The sequence below is a fragment of the Mastomys coucha genome, unplaced genomic scaffold (assembly GCF_008632895.1).
Source record: "Mastomys coucha isolate ucsf_1 unplaced genomic scaffold, UCSF_Mcou_1 pScaffold21, whole genome shotgun sequence".
NCBI classification, from domain to species: Eukaryota; Metazoa; Chordata; class Mammalia; order Rodentia; family Muridae; genus Mastomys; species Mastomys coucha.
In genome coordinates, this window is record NW_022196904.1 from 109,660,590 (window position 1) to 109,671,444 (window position 10,855).

General features: G+C 41.2%; 1 protein-coding gene across 10 annotated transcripts in view; it reads left to right on the forward strand.

Moving 5' to 3' along the window:
• LOC116102886 (ankyrin repeat domain-containing protein 26-like) overlaps positions 1-8,242 on the forward strand; it is an 88,883-nt gene extending 80,641 nt beyond the window's left edge. For 7 of the 10 annotated variants that reach the window (XM_031388126.1, XM_031388129.1, XM_031388128.1 and 4 more), the window contains 4 exons: positions 703-917; positions 2,197-2,425; positions 7,420-7,465; positions 8,121-8,242. In XM_031388126.1, the coding sequence (XP_031243986.1) occupies positions 703-917; positions 2,197-2,425; positions 7,420-7,465; positions 8,121-8,170 (540 nt within the window). In that variant the 3' untranslated portion in view covers positions 8,171-8,242. Of the gene's footprint in view, positions 1-702; positions 918-2,196; positions 2,431-4,072; positions 4,324-7,419; positions 7,466-8,120 lie in introns of those variants that run through there. The other 3 variants (XM_031388133.1, XM_031388134.1, XM_031388135.1) reach the window with 3 other exon arrangements.
• Positions 8,243-10,855: the final 2,613 nt, after the last annotated feature.

Consider the following 10,855-nt stretch of genomic DNA (forward strand, 5'->3'; position numbering starts at 1 on the left):
TATTTGCTCGAGGTTCTTCCCCACTTTCTCTTCTATTAGTTTTAATGTATCTGCTTTGAGGTGGAGGGGGGACGCCATCATTTAAAAGACAGACAGCCACTTTTATAAGACAACAGAACTGTCACATCCTAAGTTAATTTCACTGAATTGCATGTGTGTGTCCTCTGTGAGTCTTATAACAGCTGGTGTTGGAAATTTCTAGAAGGCCGGTGACATCTGTTTATCCCTTTAATTACTTCCATTTCCATCACTAAAATACAATTAATCTTTCAGAATAATTATTTTCATCTTTTTAGGCAATTTAAAACAATACCCCTAGGAGGGAAAGAGAAACTGGAATACAACACACTTTCACTGCGCTTCTGAATTATCCTTAAGTTAATACTGTTGGGGGAGGAGGGGTGAAATTTGATCTATTGTGTGAACTATCTGGTTGCATACGGGCAAGCATGAGAGTAATGCAGAACTAAGATTTGTGGCTCAGAAGTACCAGAAGGCCCCGGGTTCATGCTCCACTCCAACCAAAACGAAGTTCAATTATCATTTTATGATCTGGATTTAATGGGGTTGGTATTGAAAGTTTAAACTCTGGCATCTTATTTCACACTGGGAATCAATTATTCAAAACTAGAGCAAGCACATTAAGTATTTTGAGTGTTACATGTAATTATTTTAAAAGTATATCCTTTTAATATTCCATAGGCAAAACTAGAAGATAAAAAGCATGCATCGGCATTAAGAGACAGTAATAATGACTCGGTAATGAGTCAAATGGAACTCAGGATTAAAGACCTTGAGTCTGAGCTTGAGAAACTGGAAGCTGAGAAAGAGTCCAATGCGAGAAAGGTGGAGAAATACCAGCAGCGCTGTGTCAGAGAGCGGGAGCTCAGCAAGATGCTGTCACATAAGCTCATCAAGTAAGTCAGGGGAGAAGCTCAGCAAGATGCTATCCCATAAGCTCACCTACTCCACTCGCCCCTACTGTGTAACAGTCACCGAAACAAACTCGGAAGATTAAGTAGGATATGTAAGCAAACTGCAAATAATAACCGGAGAGTAATGCAGGAAATAAACCTACACTGGCAGCGTGGCTGCCAAACACTTACTCCCCTTTCTAATTTTAATTTTCTGTGCTGTTCTCTCCTAATGACACATTGGTCTTTCAGCTAATTAAGGCAATTATATTACCATAAAGTTAAGTTAACATTAAGTAAAAACATTAACAATTTAACTACTTTCTTAGAAATACACCCAAAATTACCCACAGTAACTGCCCCTCTGGCCACATTCTCGCTCCTGGGGAAATAACTGCCTGCCAATGTGTCTACTGAGTTTCTGGTGTCACCAACAGAGCTACCTATAGACAAGCTTTTCAGTTGTATAGATCAAGGCAGACCTGAGTCCTAGGGGAAGGTTAACCCATGATGGGCAAACTTCCATTCATAATATAATAAATATAATAATAATATAAACATAATCCCTGGGCCAGTGTCAGGATGTGTGCATGGGAAACAGCAAGTCCTACCTTGGAAATGGCAAAAGAAGCTAACCTCTCCAGGAACTGCCCATCTTTTTAAATCCTCAGAAGAACCGTCTTCTATCCCAGAGGCGGCTGCTCTGAATTATCCCTCTGTACCAAATACTTAATTTGTCCCAAGTTATGGGTGGACTGTAGATAGTGAAAGCAAAAACTTGAAAATCTGCTCATTCACTAGTTTTTGAAACCCAACCTGCTTCACTGCATAAACTATTTCTAGCTGGTTTGTGAGTTTTGCTTTTTTAAGTATACATTTTGTACATTTGTATACATTTGCCATGGATCACCACAGGATATTTTGTTGTGGTTTCCTATGGTGCAATGGTGATTATAGTCAAGAATGTGAGCATAGCATCATCTTACACTTTTGCCCTTTAAAAGCAGTTATTTCTACTGGCATGATCAGTTTTATTAAGTGGGACATTTCTAGAAGCCACCCATCACTGGCAGGCATTATCTCTCCTACTCTGAATTACTAGTTAGCTTGGAAGTAGATATAATTCTTCACCGTAAGTTTAAACCTATACCTGAGAGCCAACAGTATGCTCCAAGGTGTTTTCAGCATTAAGACATTGGTAAGGGCAATTATGAAATACTTTCTAAAGAGTGGCTCATTTAGGAACAAGGGCATAAGTATTTACTATTTGCAATCTTCACAGCACTAATAACAAACTAAGCAAAGTCAGGACAGACATTTTGCTGGTGACAGAATGGAACAGAACTGTACAGAACACTCTTACTACAAGGCCTGTCTCCAAAGGTCCTGGTGTCACCCAGCATGGTACTTATGTAAACCGCAACCCTAACTTCATTGCAAGCAGAAACCCAGAGCCTGCCATATCCAGCCCTCAGCCTTCTCCTGAGCTTATGCAGAGGAGTCTACTCAAGGTAAGGTAAATTCTCTTCTGTCCTTTGGCATTTCAACTCTGGTATCTGACAGTAATATTAATTCTTTTCATTTGGTAAGATATTGAACTGTTTAGTTGACTTACGCATGGTAAGTAAAAGCTATAATAGTCAGGATCTCTACAAAAGAAACTTTTTTTATGTGTCTGAGGACTTTTCCTATACATATGTAAGTGCAATGTATTCATGCCTGATGCCCATGGAGGCCAGAAGAGGGTGTCAGAGCCCCTGGCTCTGAAATTACAGGTGTTTATAAAAACACCCTGTGGTTGCTAGGAATAGAACTCAGCATGGGTAGCAAGTGGCCTTAACTGCTGAACCATCTTTCTAACCCCTAGAAAAAAATTAAGTCCATAATACATATATATCTCACATTTCCTTTATCCACCCATCTGTTGACTGGCCATCTATGCTGGCTCCATAATCTGGCTATGTGGATACTGCTATGACAAACCTGGAGATGCAGAACTGCTGCTGTACACTAACTCAGAGATGAATCGCATAGTGTTGGTTTCTATGGTGACTAAAGTAATCTATATACAATCCCAGTGTGGTTTTAAGGGTTCCTATGTCCCACATCCTCATCAACATTTCTTGTTTTGGTGAGTGTGTCTGAATGGATTCTCAATGTAGTTCTACATTTTAATTTCCCTGATTGCTGAAGATATTGAACATGTCCCACATATTAATTAGCCATTTCTACATGTTTGCTTGAAAGTATCTCTTCACACCCTCTACTCACTGGTTTATTTGCTCTTGTTTAGTTATGTATGTATGCAAAGTATCAATCCCTTGCTAGGTAGATAATCGACAAAGTTTTTCCCCCTTCCTATGACCTATCTGTCTTGATACTTAATTTTTCTGTCAGTGTGCATAAGATTTCTCTGTCTTTTCCTATCCTAGGAAAGCACTCTGCTCTGAGCTAAGTTCTTAGGCCTAAGCGTTTTAATTTTATGTAGGTCATTGTCTGTTTTTGCTATTATTTTCTGAGCCATCTGAATCCCATTCAGAAGTCATTGCCTGTGGCTATGTCCTTAATTGTTCCCATAAGTTCTCTCCCAACAGTCTCAAGGTATGACTCTTGCATCATCATCATCATCATATTTGACCCATTTTTAGTTTATTTTTTAAAGTTTTCATACAAGTATATATCATAACCCTCTTCTTATCCTGCACTGTCTTCCTCTCCCACTCACTTTACTTCGACTTTCATGTTATATACAAACATATCTAAAACTTAAGAACCAAAATAGAATAAAATCTAGGACCAACAAGTGATTATGTTAATTCATTATTGTGTATATCTATACATATATTGTATATAGACATACATATTACTTATATGCAGGTATATATATGTACATACCTAGGCATATATATATATATATACATGTACATGTATGTATTCCTATATACACACATATATACATAGGCACATGCATGTGTATGTACACATACATTTATGTACATAGGTATAGAAAGAGAGGAGAGATTTCCAGTATTGCTCTTTTTCCTCAAATACTGGGTTTTAACCAAGTTCTCCTAAGGTTCTCCATTTTTCCTTCCCTGAGTGAAAGCAATGGCCAATCTTTAAATAGAACTGCTATCAGATAAAATATATTCTATCAGAATCTTCTGTAAAGCTGCATGGAATCCCCATGAGCCCTGGAGATGCACACTGGTTAGCATTTGCTCAACTTGACACAGCGAGGGTCATCTGGGAAGAGGAACCTGAGAAAATGTCTGCATCTAATGGTCTGCAAGCAAGTTTATGGGGCATCTTCTTAATGATTAATGGGGGCAGTCCCAGCCCACTGTGAGCAGTCCCACCCCTGAGCAAGTGGACCTGGATAGTATAATAAAGTAAGCAGAGCAAGTCATGAGGATTGTATTGGCTGGTTTTGTGTGTCAACTTGACACAGGCTGGAGTTATCACAGAGAAGGGAGCTTCAGTTGGGGAAGTGCCTCCATGAGATCCAGCTGTGGGACATTTTCTCAATTAGTGATCAAGTGGGTAGGGCCTCTTGTGGGTGGTGCCATCCCTGGGCTGGAAGTCTTGGGTTCTGTAAGAGAGCAGGTTGAGCAAGCCAGAGGAAGCAAGCCAGTAAGGAACATCCCTCCATGGCCTCTGCATCAGCTCCTGCTTCCTGACCTGCTTGAGTTCCAGTCCTGACTTCCTTTGGTGATAAACAGCAATGTGGAAGTGTAAGCGGAATAAACCCTTTCCTCCCCAACTTGCTTCTTGGTCATGATGTTTGTGCAGGGATTCAAACCCTGACAAAGACAGGGATCAAGCCAGTCTTCATACCCTAACAATACAATAGCAGAGCACATCTAAGTTTTCTAAGGCACCAGTTGACAAATAGATTAAAGAAGAACCTAATTAAATGAGTGCTTTCATATGGGAGAGTATAAAATCCTAGCCAACAGGTATTTTTCATCACTTGTTAGCTTAGTTCCATATTTTGGGGTCATGAAATTAGAATTCTGCACACAGAACAGAGACTGAGGGGCTGGAGGAATGTCTCAGTGGATGAAGTGCTTGCTGCAAAGGCAAGGCAAGCTGGGTTTGGATCCCTAGCTCCCACACAAGAAGTGGGCTGTGCAGCACATAGCTGCAATCGCAGTGCTGGGGGAGAGGGACTGAAGAATCCCTGGAGTTCACTGGCCAGCCAGATGAGCCAGCCATTGAACCCAGATCCAGAGAAAGAGACTTTCGTCTCAGAAATACACTGGAAAATGATGAGGGGGGTGCCTGAGCTCAGCTTCTGGCTTCCACACCCACACCCACAGAGAAGTTCACTTGCACACTTATATATACACACATGCATTCACCACACACATTCTTTTAAGGTTTTTTTAAATTTATTTTATGTATGGCTGCTCTATCCGCATGTACACCTTCATGCCAGAAGAGAGCATCAGATCCCATTACAGATGGTTGTGAGCCACTATATGGTTGCTGGGAATTAAACTTAGGACCTCTGGAAGAGCAAACAGTGCTCTTAACCACTCCACTAGACACATTTTTTAAAAAACCAAGTAGACAGTTCCAGAGACTATCTTCTGGCCTCCACATGCACATTTGCACACACACATTGTCTACACATGAACACACAGAAACACACATACACACAAAAACACACTCACACACAAAGGAGAACGAAAGCTGAATGTCTCTGTAAATTGTTGTATATAATGAAAATGTAAAAATGTTCTCATTAGTTCCCACCAGAAAAATCAGGGTTCATGTCATTTTTCAAGGGTATGGTGAGTGAGTGTATAAATATGTACACAATACAGAGAAAAGTTTGGGAGGGGAGGCTATTTTACTTTCATTTGGGGAAGGAAGGGTTATTTCAGTATTTCTAGCTAAGGTGAAGTATAAAAAACCCTATCCTAATAGTTCTAACGTGTAGATGGTTTCCTTGTGGGGTGTTAGTTTGTCAAATCATGCTAGACTTAAGAGAGCTTCAATACAACACTCTTTCATCAATTTTCAAAGATTTATCTGCATAGTCACTGCTAATGACTAATGATTTCCCCACTGAATGATTCGGTTCACATCATCCACCCAGATCACACGTGCTTCCCAGTCCTCCCATGCCTGTGTCCCCACCATTGTGACCTCCCCACACCAAAAATGTAAAAAATAAGAATTTTTTAAAAGTTCAATTTGTATTATCTGTATACTCACTGGAGCATGGTCACACTCTCAGTGGCTTGTCCTTTAAATAAAATTGATTCCTTCCCTTCCTGGACACCCTCACCCCACCCGCTCCCCTATGCCCATCCCTACACTTCAGCATCCTCATCACACGTTTTAAGAGTTCCCTTTAGTGGCTTCCTGCCTAAGCTGTTACTTGGGGGACTTGGGGGCAGGGTTAGGGTTAGGGTTAGGGTTAGGGATGGAGATGGAGGTAGGGGTTGTCACTGAAGCCTTCTATGTCCCTCCCTCTCAGCTGCATCTGCGGTCATTCATATCACAGCAAAAGTAGCCTCATTGTCCTTCACAATCAGGGAGGAGACTATAGCTCACAGGCCTCCATACAGTTTCTGGTGTCAGTACAGACCATGAACATAACTCTCGGCTGAGGTAGGACCATGGACCCAGACACGGCCTTCAGTGGCAGCATGGACCTAGACATTACCATGCCTCTGGTAGCAGGGCAGACCACTCAGATCAGAATGGCCCCCAGTGGTAGCATGACCCACAGATATCAACATGGGTCCAGGCTGCAGGACAAACCATGGCATTCAGTAGTACCACCTGCCACAGACATCAACACAGCCATGGGCACCCAGCTGGAGGCTTTGGCCCCTCATGCAGCCCATTGGACCAGGGTACTTGCTGCAAACTCTCTATGTATCCCAGGCTGATCTTGAACTTATGATCTTCCTAACTCCACCTCCCTAGTGCTAAGGTTATAGGTGTGTGTCAATGTACCCAGTTTGTCAATTGATTTTAGTAAAATCTTCTCCTCCTCTTCAGCTGTTCCATTTACAACACTCACTAATGCTGCTGTAATAGAAATGTCATGGAAAGAAAATAATAGAAAATCGATCAGTCAAAGAAAGCTTCACATCAAAAATTTATAGATATTACAAACTAATTCCTTATCATCACAAAGTATTTACTGTGTGAAGGGTACTATGTTAGACCCTTTGGGGGGGCATTAATAAGACAAAAGCTTTTCAAGTGATAACAATTTAAGTGGAGTAATACAATACAGAGTGTAGCTTCCCATATATTCTGTAATTAAACAGTTAGCTCCAGAACATTTCACTTAGTGGCAAGAGATGTGTTGTTCTTTCCATTTATTTGGTGATTCCACTTCGATCTCTTTCATATGTGTATATATTTTAAGAGGCTTCTACTTTAATGGGTCTTGAGGGAGGTCATAAAAGATATATTTTAAGTGATATATCATTCCCACAGTATCATTTGTTTAACATTATAAAATCTGATATTTCAGAAGCAGCAAAAAATGGCAAAAGACATAATTAAAGAGGTAGATAAAGGTATGTTGTCAATGTGTATGCGTTCAATTTAGAGTAAACTGTCAATTTCCAAGACAAACTGTAAATAGCAAACACTACCTTCGGATTAAAGATTCAACATTAAAACCATGCAGATGCAGGCATCCCTAGTGAGCACTGTTCAGCCTGCATTTCTGTGGCTTTTCAATGCCTCCATGGCTTTTCATTCTTCCTCAACAATCCATTAATACCTGCCCCATCAACCTCCTCAAAAACACAACAATCATCTACTGATACTTAGTCAAGCAATCAGACTTCCTAAGGTGTCACTTGACAAGCATCATTTTAAATCCCATAACTAGATTCTCGCTGGCTTACCACTCCCTAGAGGAGGAAATATCATTCCTTATGAAGACTAGAAGTCAGAGTGCCTGCCATCAGGCTATTCCACCTTCTCTCTTACCACTCACCTACTTTGGCCAAGTTTTCCTGTGTTTAGTATCCACGGGCTACTCAAGTTCTCATCTCTCATACATAAATATATATGTATATATATGAGCATTTAATTTTGTACTGTAGTGATACATACATATTTGTCATTTTATCTCTCCTGATAAGGCTGTTACTAACTACTGTTGTTAACTGTGAAGTCCCTGAAATAAAGATTATAATTTTTACTTTTTCTTTCCTGTTGCAGCTGATGTTGAGTCTTGGTCCTTGGAAGCTTATCCTTCAGGATCTAAGTAACAAGTCAAGATCTATTTTGGGGAAATAACAAAGATGTGCACAGATTAAAATAAATGGTTTTCCGGACAAAGACATTTTATTTAGTGATGTCTTATATAACATTTCAGTAGTTTCGCATTAAATATATTATGTGGTAACTTTTATTGAAGAAACATGTTTTTGTATCATGTTCTTCGACCATATATGTATGATAAAAATCCTATCTTTAAGGGCTAGTACGATGGCTTAGTGGTTAAGAGCACTTGCTGCTCTTGCAAAGGTCAAAGGTAGAATCCCAGATTTACATTAGGTGACTCACAGCCAACTGCAACTCAAGCTCAGGGTATCTAACACCCACTTCTAACCTCCAAGTATACCAATACATAAATGCATCCATGTGTATGCGCATGCACACACACACACACACACACACACACACACATACACGCACGCAAATTAAATATTTTAACCCTATATTGTAAGCTGTTTCTTGGCATAATCTTTCTGAGTATTTTACAAATGAAAACATGTGTTACATACCCCAAATGCCCAAATTCCAGCTATTGAAACAGCATCCAAACAGCTAAGTTGTCATTCATCATTTGCTAGAATTAAAAGTCATTTAATGGTGGCTTATTTTCCTTCCCCAGTACTCACCAGTATAAATGCACCTGCAGACGTGGACACCACTCTAGTACAGTGGCCGAAGGCCAAGTCAGAGCTTTGATGTGTTGTAGTCATTATAGCTCCATCCAACTTAATAGAATTTTCAACTTTGATACTTTTAACTTTAAACACTGGTTTATAGCCCTTTTCTCAAAGAAAAAAGTTTTGCTGAAGGAATTTCATCTTTGGAAATGTCTTAAAATTAGAATTTCCCATACTATCACAATGCACCCTTCCCTGTGGCTCACTGCAACATAATCCTACGACAGTGGGTACTATGAAATGCACTGTAACTGAAGCACAAGACAAGGGCTTTAGAACAGCTATTATGAATATGCTTGAAGGACTCAAAGACAATATGAATGAACAGAACCTCGGGTAAAACTCACCAACGGAGTTCAAGACATGAAAGACAGAGTCTCAAGCACTGAAGACAAGATAAAAGAAATGAATACTTCAGTCAAAGAAAATGTTAAATAAAAAAAAAAAATCTAGGAAATCTGAGATGCTATGAAAAGCCCAAATTATGAATAATAAGAATAGAGGAAGGAGAAGAAACCCAGGTCAAAGTTCAAGAAATATTTTCAGCAAAACTATTAAAGGAAAATTTTCCTAACCTAAAGAAGGTCGTCTAACCAGGCATGGCAGTGTATATCTTTAATCTTAACACTAGGGAGGCAGAGATAGGCAGGTCTCTGTGAGTTGAAGACCAACCTGATCTACAAAGCAAATTCCAGGCAGCCAGGGCCATTACACAAAGAAATCCTGTCTGAGGGGTTGGGGGAAGTGGGTATCTATCCCACAGTCAAAAACTCTGACCCGGAATTGTCCCTGTCTAAAAGAAAATGGGACAAAATGCAGGGACAAAAATGGAGAAGAGACTGAGAGAAATACAGTCCAGTGACTGGCCCAAAGAGAAAGATGGTCCAGTGACTGGCCCAAATTTGGATCCAGCTCAAGGGGAAGTTCCAAGGCCTGACACAATTACTGATGCTATGGTGTGTTTACAAACAGCCTAACACAGTGGCCCTCAGAGAAGCCCAACAAGCAGCTGACTGAGACAGAAGCAGATAGTTACACCCAACCCTTAAGACTGAAATTGGGACCCCTGTGGTTGAACTTGGGAAAGGCTGGAAGAAGCTGAGGAGGGCAACCCCATAGAAAGACCAACAGTCTCAACTAACCCAGCCCCCTGAGATCTCTCAGACACTGAGCCACCAACCAGGCAGCATACATGAGCTAATCTGAGGCCCCAACATATATACAGCAGAGGACGACCTGGTCTGACCTCAGTGGGAGAAGATGCACCTAACTCTCGAGAAACTTGAGGCCCCTGGGAGTGGGGAGGCCTGGCTGGGGCATTCTCAAGGAGAATGGGTAGGAGGAATGGGATGAGGAACTGTGGGAGGGCGGACCCGGAAGGGGGTAACGACTGGACTGTAAAAAAAAAAATAAAAATAAAATTAACAATTTTAAGCAGTTATGCGGCTTCATGGAAGCATTGGTTCCCGAATTAGTCTCAATAGTGTAACACACTAATGATTTGTGCCATATGTCTGTATCACCAATAGTTAAACATTTTTAAGTGCAACAGAAGTCCCTGATTACACACACACACACACACACACACACACACACGAGCCCTTGTTGGTGACGCTCTCCTTGCGGGTCCACCTACAGGTGTATAGACTTGTTCGACGAGACATTCGTCCTGCCAGTCTCTGTGAATTCGGTCACCAAGTACGCGTTACCGGGAAGACCTCCGAGGAACAGGACGTGCCGACGAGTCCCGGATTGGCGCAGACTCACGGGCAGATCCAAAACTAGAGTCCAGCGCGGCTGAGGTGATTGTGACCGCTGCAGACGCAGTAGGAATTGCAGGCTGCATGTCTTTTGCAGAAGAAAAACTCGGAAAGGATAACCTAAAAAAGCGGCGAACCCGCCTAGGAGACCTCTAGCCTCTCACCAGCAGGAACCGGGCTCGTCCCGCCCACAAGAGCAGTGGAGCACAGCGTGCGTAGAGGGCCGCCGGGCCGAGGG